This window comes from Phaethon lepturus, unplaced genomic scaffold (genome assembly GCF_000687285.1).
Source record: "Phaethon lepturus isolate BGI_N335 unplaced genomic scaffold, ASM68728v1 scaffold31467, whole genome shotgun sequence".
NCBI lineage: Eukaryota > Metazoa > Chordata > Aves > Phaethontiformes > Phaethontidae > Phaethon > Phaethon lepturus.
This window is the reverse complement of record NW_010553055.1, coordinates 9,893-28,874: the sequence shown is the minus strand read 5'-3', so window position 1 is coordinate 28,874 and position 18,982 is coordinate 9,893. Positions and strand designations below refer to the sequence as shown.

General features: G+C 39.4%; 2 protein-coding genes across 2 annotated transcripts in view; one reads left to right on the top strand and one right to left on the bottom strand.

Moving 5' to 3' along the window:
• Positions 1 to 498: 498 nt before the first annotated feature.
• DAGLB (diacylglycerol lipase, beta) lies at positions 499 to 12,443 on the top strand (the record flags this gene model as incomplete). The annotated part of the gene is made up of 14 exons (XM_010291427.1): positions 499 to 650; positions 2,764 to 2,938; positions 3,600 to 3,861; positions 4,481 to 4,606; positions 5,841 to 5,968; positions 6,989 to 7,115; positions 7,453 to 7,536; positions 7,998 to 8,075; positions 8,481 to 8,561; positions 8,657 to 8,784; positions 9,274 to 9,342; positions 9,441 to 9,513; positions 10,527 to 10,780; positions 12,237 to 12,443. Coding segments are annotated over 14 exons (1,930 nt in total), but the record flags the coding sequence as incomplete, so codon positions are not given.
• Positions 12,444 to 15,195: 2,752 nt separating this feature from the next.
• LOC104624139 (ras-related C3 botulinum toxin substrate 1) overlaps positions 15,196 to 18,982 on the bottom strand; it is a 10,718-nt gene continuing 6,931 nt past the window's right edge. The window contains exons 5-7 of the mRNA XM_010291426.1: positions 16,721 to 16,783; positions 15,817 to 15,976; positions 15,196 to 15,651 (exon numbers count right to left, since the gene is read on the bottom strand). Of these exons, the coding sequence (XP_010289728.1) occupies positions 15,521 to 15,651; positions 15,817 to 15,976; positions 16,721 to 16,783 (354 nt within the window). The 3' untranslated portion in view covers positions 15,196 to 15,520. The remainder of the gene's footprint in view (positions 15,652 to 15,816; positions 15,977 to 16,720; positions 16,784 to 18,982) is intronic.

Genomic DNA, 18,982 nt, shown 5'->3' with positions numbered 1-18,982 from the left:
TTCCCGGCGGCAGCGGCACTCCCTCGGCCCCTTCCTCTGAGGCGTTGAACCGCCGGGGCGGAAAGCGGTGGCTTGGTGATAGATCCCCTTGATTTGCATAATCACATAGCGTAACACAGTTACTGCGCTATCCTCTGCACGCGCGGAGCCTTAATCACCCGGTTGTATTTAAGAGGTGACTGGTGCTAACGTGGTTTCGTTACTTAAAGAATTAGTATGAAGATTCTTTTGTTCAGATCAGCCTGGGTTCTTTGGGATCTGTGGAAATGCATAGCACCATAAAGGGAGCCTGTTGCTCGGTCTGCAAACGACTTTGTAATTACTGCCGAGTATTCGTATAGTCCCTTCATTCTGACAAACTCCTTACATAACAACATCCCTTTCTGTTAATCTTTGTGGAATGCTGTGATTAAGATGAAGACTGTTCATCGGGTGATCACTTTGCAGCACGCACTTTTTCCTTACAACTCTAACTTTTATTATCTTACTTTCCTGTAGGTGGATTGGAATTCTTGCTCTTTACACAGTTCATAAGGGGCAGTTTAACTGTCCTGGGGGAGGATTACTGCACAGCTACTTGCTTGTCCTCCTTATTCTTCTGGCTTCTATAATATGTGCATTATCTGCACTTGTATATGTCAGTATGCAAGGTAAGTAGTTAATAATATTTTATATTTATCTGGTAGGATTGTAATATATATGTCTTTTTAATCTGGAGCTGACATAAAAAAAATGCAAAAAAATTCAAGTACTTTGATGGTAGTCAAACTTGAGCAACTGTTTGGCAGCATAATATATTTGTTTTAATAGTACTACCTCTGTTAGTCAGGAATCTAGAACAATAAATGGACCCGACAGCTTAATGCAGCTAACGGTGATACGCTCATTGCCATCAGAGCATCTTGAAAACTTGCTCTGTGTTCACCGTTAATACATGACCTTGAATGGAATGCCACGTAACTTCTCTGACAGGTATTTAGGGGAATTCATCCAAAATCAGTTTCTCATCTGAAGTATCATGTTGGCTTTGCCTTGCATAGGCAGATTTAGTCATGTCTTGTGAAAGTTCATTAGCTGCAGTGGGTTGCTTGGGGAAAAAAGACACACAGGACAGTGATCCATATAAATGTCACAGTAAAACTAATGCAGTAAGTACCATTAAGTAGAGCAGAACTTACAGCTTGAAGTGAGTGGCTAAACAGAAGTAAAGACCCCACTGCAACTTCTAGTCATTTGTAGAAATGGTTCATTTTGGGTTAAAAAAATGCTAGGAAAGCATTTTGCCTGGTGAGGCACCTCATTATCAAAATAATGCTAGGAAGATTAATTTGACATAGGTGTGTGGTCTCTGGAGTAATAGATGAGACCCCTCGATTTCTAATATATTCGTTCTCACAACACGCTGTAAATAAAAGAGTATTTAAATTATTTAAGTGGACTGAAGTACAGAGAGTGCATGAAGAGAAACTATGACAAAGCAGACATGTGGACGATAATCCTGGCCTTAAATGTAGCCACTAGTTTTCCTACAGTTTCCAGAGGAGGGAAGGGAAGATTAGCCAAGTTATGCTATTTATATTTATATCAAAGCTGAGGAGGTGAGATGTAACTGTAAATAGCAGGGAGAAAAGAGTCTTGTTCAGTATAAAAATACAGTTACAAGGCCATTATAAGTAAGAAATGGAAGAATTCTGAGGCTGATTTTCCCAGAAAATTAATGGTGAGATGACTTGGGCTGTGGTTGTAATGTGTGGGTTTGGGAGCAACGGTTCTTGCACCATGCCTTGCACTGTACTGATGTAGGTGTTAGTGATGCCAGTAGTGAACCTGACTGGAGAAATACACTGGGTTGTGGTGCTGAGAAGGGAAAGAAGTTGTTTTCAGGAGCCACAGTTCCATCCGATTGTGTCTGTGTAAGCAACCGTGCTGCTGCAGTACAGGCTACAACCCAGGAATGGGAACAAGTGACCACTGGATCAAGGGCTTTTTAAACAGCTTTGTCGCTAGATATGAACTACAGCTTTACAACTGGAAAATAGTTTCCAAAGTTGTTTTTGTTCTGCAATGTTTTAAGCCTTTAGAAATTATCCTGCCTACACATGAGCATGCATGCCACACCACCTCATTGCCCTGCAATCAACAAACTGGTTTAAGGAGCTGAGCTGGCCAATAATTACTCCCTTTTTTATTGCTAAGAGTGCTAAAATGAAGAGGTTATTAGTAAACTAACAATACAGAAAATAGTCTAGGAATTATTTGTCCTGGTAATGGTCCTACTTTTGTTTTCCTAAATAAAATTTGAATGGATTTATTATTTAGTGAGTTAGTAAACAGAACTTCATTGCAGACCAGCAGTAGCATCTAAAAATTAAATATTCATCCAACTAAAAGCTAAATAGAATATTAGTAAAAGCAGGCACAAAAAGTCATAAGGAACTGCAGGCAAGCCAGTGCTCCTGTATGCTGCTTTGGCTTATGCTGGGCACAGCACTACTGCCTCAAGTTCACTGCAGAACTGTCTGTGACTAGACAGTGATTTGGGGTATTAGTAGAGTAGATTCTAAGAATCACAGCTATAAACCCTTTGTTTTTCTTTTCTCAGCTTCAGTGGTAGCTTTCCATTAGTATGAAAATACTTTATAATTTCAGTTAAGTTTCTTATTTTCTGTAAAGATCAGAAAGTTCATATATCTGGGTAGGATTTTATGTACTTAAGATGCATTCATAAACAGTTCTTGTTTTAAGTTTTTCCTGTAATTTCAGGAACAATTTCTAATCCAGGCCCAAGAAAATCACTCCCCAAGCTACTTTATACTCGTCTACTTCTCTATTTGCCTGAATTCATCTGGGCTGTTGTAGGAGCTGTGTGGGTGTCAGACAGCAGTGTGCACTGCGAAAAGACTGTGATAAATGTCATCATGGGGACAGTTATTGCAAGGTAAAGGTGCTTCCCCCCAAATCTAAGCTTGGTAGTGTAGTAGTGTACGTGAAATGAAAAATACTGCTTACGTGGCTTTTGTATGTGTTTATTGAAGGCCTTCCCAGCAGCTGGAGACTTTGGTATTTTTTGTAAATTATTGTGGTTTCTCAACAAAGGGTTTATGTTGTGAAAGAAAAATTTTTAAATCTAGACAGCTAGGGTGAGTTGGTATCCTTCCCTAAACAAGCTTGAGCTACTTGCCTTGAGAGGGCATGTGCTGCAGTGAAGGAAAGGAGATGAAGATCAGAAAGAGTAAGAGGGAGAGATGGGAATGTAGAAAACTGGATAAATGTGAAGAGGGTAGTAGCTAGATCACTTAACTGGTGGTGAAAAACGGAGCCTTCACACCTCTGGTTTGCTATTTCCAAAGCACAGGGCTGTGATTTTCGGTTTGGTGCCCTATGTGAATACAAGCTGACAGCCTTGTTCTTGTGCCTAGTGGATTGAAAGCCCGATAACAAAACATGCACCCTTAAGACAGTAACAGATGGTGTTCATACAGTATTTCATATCTAACTGTGTTTTCTGTCTGTCAAGGTATGTAGTTGTGTTTTCTTGCATACTTGTCAGAACTATCTGGTTTCACAGTCTTTTTATCCCACTTCCTTCTGGTTTGCAGCTGGGTTATCATCATCTTTACCGTTATTGGAGTTGTAATCGTCTTTGATCCACTTGGGGGGAAAAAGACGTTTTACCTCACCGATAGTGTAAATCGGAACCTGGAAAGCAGCCAGTCAGGGCAATTGCTATATAATGTGAAGAACACTGCCACCAGAGTCTGGGAAAAAAGAATCAGGTTACTGTGTTGTTGTATTGTGCAAGACGATGACCATCGAGTGGCTTTTACAAGTATCGCAGAGCTTTTCCGCACCTACTTTTCCGTAAGATGAAAAGCTTTTTTTATATTCTATTTTTTTACTAACTCTGAATTTGCAAACATTGCAACACACATGTATGTTTGTTCAGCCAGAGGTCCCTGCTACCCTGTGCCTTGAAGTCAGGTTTTGAATATGCCAATTTCAAAATCAGAGGTGATTCTTATACAAGATAAGCAACACTAATTTTCCCCTCTCTTTAGCAAATGTTTCTGTCCCTTCACCAGCATGAAGGGCTGTGAGAAAACAGTATTCTTTCTCCTTTGGTTAGTGTCTAGTCAGGAGAACAAGGGTGAGTTTCTTTTCCTCAATATGTGAACTGGTGTAGAACAGTGATCAGTAATGGATCGTTGTTCGCTATATGGCTTAGCGGGTCCTCTGTCGGGTATTAAGTGATGAAATTCATGTTAGAATTGTCGTCAGTCTTATTGAAGAAAACATTCAATACGTACAAAAGGGATGGGAGGTTAGATGCTGCTGTGACTTGTTTCTCCAGTGCATATTGTCTTTCAGTGAAAATGTATTTATACTGAAAAAATAGAATGCTGTGTGCATTTTCTTTTGGGATTGTTTTGCCTTGTTGAGGTGTGGGATGGTTTAATCACTCTTTCGTGTCTTTGTACAGGACACTGATCTGGTGCCAAGTGACATAGCAGCTGGTTTGACGCTGCTCCATCAAGAGCAAGATAAAATGGAAAGTTGTCCAAAAGAGCCTGAAGAAGTCCTGTGTCATTCTCCATCATCTCTTCTGGTAAGACTTGTTACTTGTTAACTCTTGTTGCAGCCTCTGGTGCAGTTGCTGTAGGAGATGGTGCCAGATCAAATTGAAATGTGGTTCTTTGTGCAAGGGTGTTTTGTTTGTTTGATTTTGTTTTTAACAAAATTAAACACTACTATAAAAATTCACAACAATTTAAGTTATTAATAAATGCAGTGAAAACATCTTGATGAGTTTGCAGTCAAAACGTTTGTCTGCTTTTGCATAAGTAGAACTTGTATATGAATGGGGAATTAATTACAAAAAAGAACCATTTAGGACATCTGATCATTGTTGAAGAGCTAGGAGAGAAAGGGAACAGAGGGAAAATTAATATTTAGCGCTTTTTGCATAGAACTGAAAAGATGGTCTTTTAGTATTGTGATCTGTTTAAATTACGTCTGCTAGAAATATCCAGACAAGGTAAGAAGCAAAAATAGCATCTTTTAAAAGCTTGCAGATGGTGGGTTGCACTTTGCTAATTGATTTGTGCTGGTCATTTATGGTAAAACGCCTTTGTAAATTATTTTACCTTCTTTTGGTCTGTGTTTCATAGAAGTAGATAATTCTACTTCAACCAATGCATTTCTGTCAACTTCCTTTTGAATCCAGCCAATATGGGTTCGTCAGAGGGTAGATTTAGACGAGATGTAAGGAAGAAATTTTTCACAATGAGGGTGGTGAAACACTGACTCAGGTTGCCTAGAGAGGTGGTAGATGCCCCATCCCTGGGAACATTCGCGATCAGGTGGGATGGGGCTCTAAGTGACCTGATCTAGTTGAAGATGTCCCTGCTCATTGCAGGGGGGTTGGACTAGATGGCCTCTAAAGGCCCCTTCCAACCCAAAGATTCTGTGATTCGTGTTTTAGAAGTCCTTAGCAAAGAGGTCTGCTGCAGACTCTTCAGCCATTCCTTTGACAGCCTTAAGTAACATATTTGGAGCAAAAGTTGTTTTCAGTATTGAGCTTATCAGCTTATAAGTATTGGAAGAAACGGATTTAATGAGAGCTTTTCAAGATTCTTGAGCTGTGTAGCTATGTAAATAAACACAGACTTTTTCCTGGAATATGAGTGGCTATTTTTAGTTCATCTTAGACCTTGAGGTTTTCCTTTTGGATAGTGTGTATTTCATCATGCCTTGATGATGTGTTCAGGTTTTATTCTGGGGCTGCCTAACACACCTTTCTTCCTCTCTCTCCTTCCTTTTCTTTCCCTGTGTCCTTTCAGACAGATGATTTGGATATCGAACTGGAGAATGCTGCCCACTATATGCTGTTTGCTGCAGCTGCTTATGGCTGGCCCTACTACATATACACCAACCCATTTACTGCACTTTGTAAGCTCAATGGTGACTGGTAGGTTCAATCAAGAGCTTAAAACCACATAGCTTCCTGTTATTTAGCTAGTGTTAGCAGAAACAAAATAGTTTTAATAGCAGTGGTTTTGTTGCATTAAATTATATCACATGAGCTTGACTGGTACAGCTATCTTTCACAAATTCAAACATCAAAGTAGAAACAAAATTCCAACATCTTTCCACCTTCAGAAACAGAACAGCTTTTTGTTTCTTAAGACGAGTTTGTGATTGAGATAAATAGAATTCATTTAGCAAATGACAAAGGAAGAATTGGAATGAAACCAAACAGGTTTTAAAAGGAGGCTTTTTAAAGCTACCTCTTGGGCACATATATGTGTATAGAAATAAAAGTGTATCAACAGTTTTCTCTGTCTTAAAGGAATTAGCAAAAGTTACCTGTCCCTCCAGCCTCCGTTTTATTCCTTTTGTCCACTTTACTCAAAAAAAATGTTTACAGTCAGTATTGAAGTATGCGTAATGCTGTGTAGGATTACTGTATATTTAAGTAACCACCAATGTTTGTGACTGTAACCGTGATTTTCTTAATTAGTAATGTGAAATTATTTAACCTACTGAAATAGAAATGACTTGGGAGAAAAAAATACTGCATAATACAATGGATAAAACATGTGATGACCCTACTGTACAGAATTTGTTTTGAATTTCCTTTTTTCTTGTTTGTATTTTCTGTCATTGGCCTGTAGTCTTAAAAATGCTTTCCTTATTGGACTGTTTGCTCTGCCGATAGTCTTGTAGCAATGCTGTATTTGCCAGTCCTTGAACTGAAAATGTATGGCATGCTGCTCAGACCAAACCAGGTTTGTGGGCAGAGGTAACATCTTCTATCAGACTACCTAGACAATGGGGGGGCGGGGTGGGGGAGTATTTTAAAAAAAAAAAAAAAAAGGGCAGTTGATTCATGGCAGAAATCCTTCTGCAAATGTAACTGAGTTTCATTCCTCGAAAGGAAACTTAAAAAATTTGAACATGAAAGTTTTTTCTCTTCTGTGTTTGTTAGTTGCGGAAATAGACCAACAGATTCTGATATAACTGGCAGTGATCGTCATAACTTTCACTTTGGATCCATCCTAAAAATAACAGGACTGCAGTACAGAGACTTCATTCATATCAGTTTTCATAACAAGGTAAACAATCTGGACAGGCATTCAGCAGAAAAATTTAGTGATTAATTTAGTGAAAGCAAGAGGTGCAGTTTCTACTTGCCTTCAGCATTTATAATGTGCAAGATGCAAAGCCAAATGAAAACAGGCCCTGAAACATTCAGTTCTGATTTTTTTTTTGTCCAGTCTGAAGGAACAGCCAAAAAACCAGTAACATAAGTCTGTCTCAGTATTGCAATAAAGGCACTTACACTAACTTGATAAGAAACTAATTCAGCTTCTTTCCATAATACAATAAAGAGAGGTTTCAGAAGGTGAGAACAAAGTTGGTGTCTTTACTGATTACATTTTTCCCCTCCAGATCTATGAGATTCCGTTTTTTGTTGCTTTGGATCACAAAAAAGAAGCTATTGTGGTTGCAGTGAGAGGAACCTTGTCTTTTGAGGTATCATCCATCTGATCTATAGAATTAGCTTTATAGAAATGGGTGAATTCCTAGTATCTAGAGGAAATTGTGTTACACTGGCACATGTAAAAGATATGATTCACATTCACAGGTATGATTCTTCCAGGTTTAAGTTGTAAGCCCTCCCATCTGTGGATGGGTAATATTCCCTGTGGCACTGGAAGAGAGTGTGGAGGGCGGGCAGCGGTAATTCCTTTTCACTGTGCGTAGAGGTGCATTTGAAAGGTTTGTGTTTGCAGCTTGGAAATAGCTGCTGAAATCAGAATTGTGATTGCTGTATATATTGGCTTGGGTGGTGTTTTATGGTGGATTGTGTTTTGTTGCTTACAAACTTGGAAGTCAGCTTGATGATGTCTCTATGACAATGTTGAGTTGCAGAGTGTGACCCATGAGCCATGAAGCCCCGCAGAGACATCTGACAAAAGCTGTATTGTTTACAGGACATTCTCACTGATCTGTCGGCAGATTGCGAAGACTTGACACTGGAGGATGTTCTAGAGAACGGCTTTGTGCATAAGGTGTGTGCAGCCTGTAGCTGTTTATAAATCATCTCAGCAGTAAGAAAACTATAAACACCTGGGATCCCTTAGTTAAACAGAAGAGTATTCTCCTTGTGAGATGGATTGCACAAATTATTTCTGTGACTTGATTGTTGCATCAAATACTGCCTCTGGAACTGCAAGGTAGAATTAGTAATCCTCTTGTCAGACTTTTTGATATATTTAATAAGGACATAATCTTTTTAACCATTATGTACAAGACCACTTGGTTATAACTAGACCTCTGTCAGGAGCATGTTCAAAGAGAAGACCAGCTTTGCAAAAAGGAAGTTGTAACATGATGGTGGTGTGTTTAAAGTATACATGTATCACTGTTCAGGTTAGATATACCCTTCTCTTCTAACTTTAAATGCTGTCTTGTAGGGAATAACTCAAGCTGCAAATTACATCTATCAAAAGCTGATAAATGATGGAATTTTAAACCAGGCTTTCACAATTGCTCCAGTAAGTTAACTTGCAAATAATTTGGTTTGCCAGAAGAATTACACAAAGCTTTTTCTGCGTCCGTCTATGTTTCAGTCTTCTCTTTCTGTCTGTAGGAATATAAACTTGTGATAGTTGGTCACAGTTTGGGTGGTGGAACAGCTTCTATATTGGCGATCATGCTCAGGAACTCTTTCCGAACATTAAGATGTTATGCCTTTTCTCCTCCAGGAGGACTTTTAAGGTAAATATGAAACTTCTGTTATTTGATTCTGTGTCCAAGATGTAAAAATCTTCAAGGTAGTTGACAAATACGTTAGATGGTAACTCTGGGCTTGACTGTTAAGAGGTTGTTTATACATTCTCCACTAGAATTAGATTTGCTCAATCTCGAGTTATAGTCGAGTTCTTGGGGGAATATTACAGAGTGAAATATATCCAGTGAATTGTGTCAGATAGTGTAATTGGAGTTTAAAATAAATGTTCCAGAAATAAAATGCTTGCCTGTCTAGCTTGGCCTGTTTGACATCTACACATACTGTTACAATCAGCATTGAAATTACTCTGTCATCTGTAGCAAGTAGGTCTGAAAGCCTACTGAAGTGCTGACTGCAAATGCTGATGCTTGTTGCCACATATTTGTATTTTTATTGAATGATAATGATCATCATAAAGCTAAAGTGTGCCTATCTCTTTAGAGTATCTAAAGTGCATCTTTTTTTTTCTTCTTAAGCAAATCACTTGCAGATTACACTAAGCACTTCATCGTTTCAGTCATTGTTGGAAAGGACCTTGTTGCAAGGTGAGATGGAAATATTTTTAAATTATTTGTTCAAGGATGCATTAGATCGCAGAGAATAGAAGCCTTTGCTTTGCTTTGTTCTATCTGTGTTTAAACAGGTTAAGTATGCCCAACATGGAGGATTTAAAGAGGAGAATAGTGAGAATTGTGGCAAACTGCAGCAGACCCAAGGTAACTAAATACAGTTCCTGGTTGAAAGTCAGTGGAATTGTTAGCTGGGTTAAGCCTCAGCTTTAATGAAGTGACAATTGATGTGTGTATTTTGATCTTAATGAAGAGAGTTACAGTTGTGTTTTGGAACGAAAGTATTTGTTTTTAATTCCACAACACTTGTGTTAGGCTCTTGTCCTATAAAGCTGTCTTCTTGGAAATTGAGATTCAACAAGACCTGGAAGATACCCAAGACCTGAAATTATCTGTTTGCTAGTTTTGCTGATTAAGAAAACTATTAAAAAATTAAAAGGGGAAAAAAAAAACAAACCCCCAAACAAACCAGCTAAAATGATGAAAAATCAGTAAGAATACTTACTTTAATAACCATTTAGTATCAGTAAGTAAACAGATTAGTGATTTTATTTAAATTTCGTCTTCAGAATTCATTTGGAAAGCAAATATTTCTCTGTTATGGTGTTAATTGCTTACCTCTTCTTTTTACTGTTAGTGAGAAGCATAGTTTTCAAAGTGCTGGAACAGTGTGGTATCAGGCAAGATGATACTGGAGGTATAGAGGAGTGACTTAAAGATTCAAAACTGCCATTTCTGAACATCTACAGTTAAATATGCTGTACTTGCAAGATTTTCATGTAGGCCCAGGATCAGGAGTCATGTAGAGGGCCTGGGTGATGTTGTAAATACAGAATAAGATAATGCACAATTAGAAGTTACAGGTGCAAGAAAACTTCCATCTCCAGAGCAGAATCCACACAGAATAATTCAACTGGTAAAGACTGTAACGTTTTCCGTAGTGTTACTAGTGGTGTGGGTTAGATATCGGTGAAATAGGTATTACTGTGGGGGAAACTCAGTAAGGAGATTTTCTCAAAAACAGTTTGGGGAGCATGTGCATACAGTCATTTTTAATCTTTTAATTGTAGTTTCAGATGATGCGCATTGCAAGCACACAACTAGAATAAGTTACTTGAGGTGCCAAACTTCAATTCAGCTGTTTTTCTTTCTGAATTCAGTACCAGATTTTGCTGCGTGGGTGTTGGTACGAAGTATTTGGAGGAGATCCAGATAACTTCCCAACTGAGCTGGATGGTAGAAACCAAGATGCCCTCACCCAGCCACTTCTAGCTGAGGAGAGTTTAATGGTTCATCGGTCACCTTCATACAATGCCCTTGAGGATGAATCGCACTTAAATTCACCATCCCAGTATCCTCATCTGTATCTTCCTGGAAAGATTATCCATATTGTAGAAGAATCCAGCTCTAGGAGGTAACTAGAATAATGAATACGACTGTCTTGTTTTCCTAAAATCTACTTAAAGCTGCTTCTCACTTTCAAAGTCCGTGTTTCCAGCTCTGCTTCTCGTCTGCATCTCCAGTAGCCATCTTTGGTTATTATGCATTAGCCAGCTTTTCAGTTTTTATTCTGTGCCTCTCTGCTTCTTTCTGTTCACTTAAAGCCCTGGAAACTGTTTCTCTTTACGGCTGCGTGCCTTACTCTGCCCATATACTGCAAGTGCTCAGGGGATGATGTTCAACAGTAAGACTGTTAAGTTCAGCTTTGGCATTCTGCAGTTCCTGCCTGAGAATGCAGATCTTGCAGTCTTACGGCCTGGTAGTGGCGAAGTGGTAACAAAATACCTAGTTATTGAGTAGTCATATGAATATTGGTGATGAGAGTGAGGCAAAATATTGCCCATAATACTGGCCCGGCCAAACTGGAGAGAACCAGTTGCCCCAGTACCCAGCGTGCCCACACAGCCTCTAGTTTCTTGTCCTTTTGCTGCTTTTTTGTGGATGCAGAAAAGTGAGACAACAGAAAAGCTGAAACTGCTGGAAGGGTGAGGATCGTGGTTTTGTTGGGACAATGTGTTTTAGGGGTTGGGGTTTTTTGTTTGTGTTTTGTTGATGTTGGGGGTTTTTTAGGCAAAACAACCTGAAACAGCCCGTAGGCTGGACATTATCTGGTCTACTCCCTTGCTTCATTCTGAAACAGAAATAGGAGGAGGAAAAAAAAAAAATCTGTAACTCTCAGAAGAGGGAAGAAAAGGGCTGGAGAAGAAATCTGCTCTTTTTCCTCCCATTCAGTAGATTAGTATTTTATTTAAGCTTCACATCTTTAACAATTTTAATGCTGGTTTTACAAGTTAGATAGTTTAACACATGACCTGGCAAGGTTTTCTTGATGGCTGCTCTTCTACTGTTCTTTTCCTTCATTTACTCCAATCATGTTTTTTTCATAATTGGACTAGCACACAAGAGCCCCCATCAGGTACTGTTCTGTAAAATAAAATCCTAAGTACATCATAATTGCAGCAGTAAGTCTGGTGCCTGGTCTCCTACTGATACCACTGTGACTTGTTCCCTAAATTGGATATTAACCGTGTGAAAGGGCAGTGCTTGGCACCTCATCCCCCTTTGCTCCGACTGTTTCTGTGTTTCTTTGAGCAGGATTATTTGATCGCTTCTTTCACTGTTAAGGCATGATATAATTTGGTGTAGTTCTGCCTTCAGGGACGTGGAATGGCAGTGCTTCCAGCTGTTTCCTGAAGGCCAGAACTGCAGCTCTGTGGGAGCCTGTCTGCCTGCCCGCAGGGAGAAGGTTCCAGTTCCTCCCTGAGCAAGGGCAGAAGTCTTGGGGTTGGCTGTTTCAGGCTTGGCATCGAGCACCAGTTCTCAGTGTCTGAGTTGTTGCATTTGTGGTGTGTTTGTGTTTGTTTTTTTAGGTTGTGCTCTTCAGATATTAAATATATGGCAAGATGGTCAAATGAAACAGCCTTCAGCAGCATTTTAATAAGTCCCAAGATGATAACAGACCACATGCCAGATGTTGTGCTCAAAGCTTTGAACAGTTTGTCTCAAGAACATGGATCGTGTAGTTCTTGTCAAACACGAGAATGTAACACCAACGTGGTATAACCGCAGCTCGAAGATGAGGTGTGTGGGGGCTTATGGCAGGTTTCAAGTATTCAGGACCCATTCCACTTCCTTATCTAAGTAAGTAAGTGGGTTTCAGTACTTTCTCACATTGCATAAAATAAACAGGGGTCTTTCTGCAGCGACCTTGAGGGACGGTATGCTGGTTAAAGCACAGATTCAGCATTTCTGCTGAAGGCTGCTGAGCTGGTTTGAAATAGAGCAGTATGACAAGTTTTAGCCAAGCCTGTGTACGCTGGCGCATTTTGCTGAGGCGTCAGCTGAATACTTGACCAAAGGCGAGTGCGTGAGGACAGCTGGGCCTACTCATTAAAGCAGAACTCTGTCAAACCTTAAAAAAATTTAAAAATGTGGTTCTGCTTCAGAGTCACTTCAGGCTGTTGTCTTGGTGCTGTGACCCACCCTTGCAAAGCCTGGAGGGCGCTGTGTGAAGGGAGCGCTATGAAAGCAGTACGGCCGTGTGCGAGCAGCTGGAGGGGCGTAAGTGCGAGCACAAGCCTGCAGTGGGTGACAGCATGCGCGCAGGCCCCCCAGGCTGCTTTTTAATCAGGCGGTTGCGATTGCACTATTTTTCTTACAGATCTGGGGGTAGGGGGAGTGTTGCGGTTAAATGCTGCTTGGATATATACATGTGCAATATTCTTTGATCTACCTGTCTTTTGTATTTGTTGAGCCACAAGACTGACTACTTTGATTTTTAAACTCAACTAAACTAATACTATAACTACTTGAGGAAAAAGAGGGGGAAAAAATGCTGTTCATGCCCTGGACATCATCTTAGTCACTAGCTCCAACTACCGAGAGAGAACAGAGAGAGAACACTGATCCAATTCTACAAAAAATGTAGAACAAGTTGTACTGATTTTAAAAAAGTAGATTCCTTGTTTCTAGTGTTCAATTATTTTAACTTTTTTTTAATGCTCAGCAACATTTCTTATTAAAAAATTTATTAGAAATAAGTAGAAGTAATATGATGTGGCTGAGAATAACTGTGGTTTTGTTCTTGCTGTGATACTTAATATGGCGACAAAATAAAATACACTCTAAAAACTTGTCTTACATGTTCAGGTATGCTGGGGTGAGATGAAAGTTGCTAGTTCAGTAGCTGTGCAGCAAGGTAAGTCCACAGCAATAGTGATCACAGGCAAGTGCCATTTTCAGACTGCGAGTGGGCGACCGGGGAGCTACCACACACAGACACAGCACGGCTGTAACCTCAAAAGGTTAAAATCCGAGGCATGCACTTAAGCACAAACTATGCTGCAGCAGGGCTATCATTTTACAAACAGTTGAAGTAAGAAAGAGTTTTAGAGGAAAAGTACTTTGGTTTGCAAACAATAGTGAAACAGGTATTTTTCCCCCCTGGTTGGCAGCAGCTTTAAAACATTGCAGAAGCAGGAGCTAGGAACAACTCCAAACAACAATGAAGAAAGGGTGCCCAGTAGTGTATTTAATTCTGGGTCTTGACCACTGCAAGCCTGCTATGACAAGTACCCCACACTGCTGTTTGTTAGCAGAGGAAGAACAACACTTGCTCATGGTGGTAACAAGAAAGAGAACACTTGCTCAGAAACTCAAACATTACCACACATGTGATTCAAGGATTTATTAAGTCAAGTCATACATGCAAAACATACTGCTAATTGCATTAGCAAAAGATCAATGTAAAAACTTCACCATTTTGCAACTTTTATTTTTAAATTTCACTTTAGTGGTTGAAAGGGTGTAGTTCAGCATTGTATTCCTGCCAGTTTAGGATGTACAGAACATGAGCACTAATTTACAGAACCTCACAGACCCCAGTTACCATTACTCAATCTATGCTGCACATGTACATGTAGTGACATAAAGAACACTTGTCTGCATTAGTAATGTTTGTTACAGTGGTGGGGACATCTGGCAAATAGCAATATTTGAGAAGGTTCATAGAGGTTTAAAATATAAAAATTACTAAAATGTGTAAAGCTGCTTCACATGATTTTTACACCTAGTTAATAGACTAAAAGCTCCTCAGAAAGCATATAACTTACTGGGTCAGAAATAACAGGAAAATAAGGAGGATATGCTTGAACATTCTACTCTACAAAAAAAAAAGCAAATTTCTATCCTCAGAAAGGTTTTAAAATACAAGTTATATTGCTCAGTAAGAAGAGATTCTACAAGAAAAGCATTTACTACACAACAGTTGTGGGAATGACCAGTTCAGAACTGTACCTAAATGAATGCCCTACTTGAAATTCAAAGGAATTCACCTATGAACACCAACCTCTCTCCCACTACTGCACCGCTGGGAAAATGGTCTCCAATTTAGCCTGCACTAAAAGTCAATTCTGTTTCAGCTACCCTGGCAGTGTAGTGTACATCATCATCAGTGTCAAAATACTGTCTGGCACTATCATTTGATCCAACCCAATATTTCACTGATCCATCACAATCCGATGCTGTCAAAGGCCTAGATACACTTCAGTAAGAACAGTTATTTTTAAATCACAGCAGCAAGAACTAGATTGCAACCAAGCCCTTACCAACAAGAAAGCATTTTACACTGTGACTCAAGGGTGTCAGTCACTGTCAACAGCTGAGGTTCGATATATACCATGCTATGCAATGACTGGGGGTTGAGAAAACATTTAATAGTAAAACACATTAGAGTGCAGTGTTCTGCTAATTACACTGTACGGTCACCGTGAAAAACTAGAAAGTGTTTTTGCATTTCCTACCAGAAATTAGAGTAATCTTCAAGAAAAGTCTTTAAAAAACAGTTTAGTGCTTAGTGTTTGTAGCACAACGACGCAACTTAGTTCAGCAGATAGTTTGGCAACACTTAATTGAGCAAGAACAGGATTTTAAAAATAAGGCTTTACATAGGTTTTTTGTCTTTTCAGGAGTTTGCTTTTAGAAGAATGCAAGGTAACTTTCAGACTTTAAACAAATGAAACCATAGAATTGTTGATTGGTTCAAGAATTTATGGAAAAGAACTAATTTATAACAGAAAAACTTGGCATTGAGTGTGAATGCTCCATTGTTCTGAGCAGAGCACAGGGTTTGGAGTGGGGTGGGGGAGGGGAACATTTACAGCAGCAGACATTTTCTCTTCCTCTTCTTTACAGGAGGGGGGCACAGAACTGCTCGGATAGCTTCATCAAACACTGTCTTGAGGCCTCGCTGTGTAAGTGCTGAGCATTCTAGGTATTTCACTGCACCTGTGGAAAGCAGAAAGGCAATTAAAAAGCCATTTTCCACAATTAAAGCAGCACTGCTTCCAGCTAACTCTGCAAGAAAAGCCAGGCATTTCTTTTAATTAATGTACAACATCATCCACAAAGTAGGTTTAGATCAAGTCAACAATAACCCCATCGCCTTCGTACCAATCTCTTTTGCCATGGCAAGGCCCTGTGGGTAGGTGATAGGAGTCAGCTTCTTCTCCTTCAGTTTTTCAATAGTGTCCTTGTCATCCCGGAGATCAAGTTTGGTACCCACCAAAATGATGGGGGTGTTGGGGCAGTGGTGCCGCACCTCAGGATACCACTGCAAAAAAAGAGCTTAGGTTGGGGAGGCAGATTTCCACGAAGGCTCTCGAACACTTATGACCAAAAGGCTCCATCATGACACTTGCCAGAGTCCATCAAAGAGTAAAGGGAATAACACAAGACTCCATTAACACAGTATTGAAAAGCAGCATACAATTGCAAAACATTTTTAATAAAGCCAACAGGTATTTCCATTTACTCGAAAAATGTAACCCCTTAAGGGCTGTATTTTCTCCACACCCTTGAAAAACCCCGATCTGTACTTCCCCCACCCACGGAGCCCACCTCTCATTTGTGAGGTCTCCACAATGCCATACAGCAGAGTCCTCCAAGGACCTGAAAGACTGCAACAGTAGCAGAGCACATGCTAGGACAGCAGCCGATTCAAGAAACAAGTGCTATCAACCTAATTTTTACATGACTTTTTTTTTTAATAATATTTTTCTTTAAATTGTATTAAAAGGAAAGTTCCTGTTCATGATCTTGGCACCTTGTTGACTGAAAACTCTTAAACTACTGTTATCTTATCAGTGCATCAAGGAATTACCCAATTCTTGAGCTCTGAACTTCCACGACTTAGAAGTCTGGCAAATGGATTTCTGCACCTTTTCAAACTACATTTCACATTGCCTGCCAAAATAAATTTTTTTTTTTTAAATCAACTAATATTTTCCAGCCAGTGCTTGTAAATTGAAGACTACGTTGATTCCTTAGAAATAAAATTTTACCAGCTTGTACTTACCTTAGCACGGACATTTTCAAAGGAAGCGGGACTCACGAGGGAAAAGCAGATTAAGAAGACATCCTACAAAACAGGTTGATAGAATTTAGCCCAGGAGAGCAACCACTATAAAATCTCATCAGCATGAAGAGGCCAGTATCACCAGCACCTATATCACACTGTCATCCCTATCACACTTGCAAAAGGCAAGGCCAACACCACAGTTGCACATGACAATCGGAGGTGGCTTTCCCAGTGGGAAACCCATTCCCAGGCAGCTACAAGCAGACACAAAGTGGAGGAACCAACAACAAACGGACTGTAATCAAGTTTATGATCTATAAGATCTATAGATTGTAATCTATTGCAGTAGCCAGCAACTAAACCACTAAAACCATTGCATTGCAAGCTTTTTTTTTTCCCCCTAAGTGTCATTTATTCTCCCTCACTGACATTCGGAAAAAAAAACCCCAAAAAACCCACAAAACCCAACACACTTCAGATCCTTGACACACACAGGAAGCAATGAAGAGTCGTTAGACTGGCTTCTGCACTGGGGCTGAACGCTCTTTGCAGACCTCTAGGTGATTTAAGCCTTGAAAGACATGTACCTCATCAGCACAGGATGTTGCAAAGTGTTAACCTTTGGCATTGATTTTTTAAATACAAATATGCTATTAATATACTACTCTAAAGTAGTCTTAAATTGCAAAGGCGAAGTATACAACATGGAATAAAAAAAACCCCAACAATAATTTCTACAATTATTACTTCCATGCCCAAGTCAGAAGAATCTTGTAGAACTGTCACATCTACTGAACGTCAGTATAAAAAGATTTCAGAATTTCTCTGTAACCAAATTAGGATTGAGAAGGATATTAAAAACCTCAAAGCTCCCTCCTTCCCTTTCTAAATGATGTGAAAGCAGAGAAAAGTGAGTGTTTTCAGGGGTCTTGCACATCTCACTTTTCAACTAAGACAAAAGAAATATTGTAAGAGCAGGTAAAAACATTTTAGAGCCAATGCTTACACTACTTGCCATTCAGTATACACTTCAAAAAAACCCAATGAGCTTCATCCATGCACCAGTCTATGAGCATTCAGAATAACCACAGAGTTAATTTCTGCTGTCTAACCAGGAGGACTGTAATCTTGCTGTATGACCCAAAACTCAATAAGCATCTCTCAAACAAGCCCAACTTTCTACAATCCAGCTCTGCATCCGTACTTATTATTAAATGCGTTAAAGAATCAGGCATGTCAGAATGTTAGTTGATTGTGCTGCATTTCAAGGCATTTTGTTAGGTCAGCATCTGACAGCTGCACTGCTAAGCACTTGCAACCCAGTTGTTCATGCATCACCCCAAGAAGTTTCTGAAGCAGCATCCCAGAAGAAGAAAGAAACAACATCAAATGTGATACTATGGCCACTACTTCCATTTTCCAGTTCTGTAGCTTTGTGGTGACTAAAGATCTGCACATTATACAGACTCTCTCCTTTGCTAGCTCCAGCGATTAAAAAAAAATTTTAAAAAAAAAAATCAGTGTAACCATGAGGAATTATTTGAAGATTTCAGGTGTCTTGCACACTACCAACCTTAGTAAGTAGGAGGAAAAGCTATTTACTTGCAAGAAAAGGTTGTCTTAGCAACTCATATAAAAAGATTTGGTAACGGAGTTCTCAGATCTAGCAATTCGATAGTTCCAAGAAAAACAGTTGTTTAAAAAAAATAGGGGCCAATTTATCACTACTGTAAGCAAGACGACAGAACTTGGAACTGAAGTTTTATTTAAAGTTTTACATACGGCAATAGGTTGATCTGTCAGACTGGAAGCTATATTCCTACTATTGGTTCCTCCAACCTAATAAGAGTAGGAGATAATGTTACTCCTAATATGTATTTAAGGGAAAACATTCTCAATCAGCGATTTGTGCTTACAAATATTCACAACACAGCTTTTCTTAAGAGAGACGTTGCCCTGTAATTCAGCACAACCAACAGCTTGCATCCAGAACAGACCACCAGACTTCCCCAAAAATCTGTAAATGTCTATCTGCATTGTCGGAGGAAGAGCAAGATGTTTACAAGAGCAAACCTCTAATGAAAAGCATCCTCCTCACTTATTTTCTTTTTGGTTTGGTCTCCTGAGGAAACAAAGTTAACTACCTTTTCTGCCCCAACTTCTTCCTTCCCGAAATATTCTGAAATGCTGGTAGATTTCAAATATATTCAGGAGAAGGTATTAAATTCCTGTATATTTTAAGGAAGAAAATAAAAATAT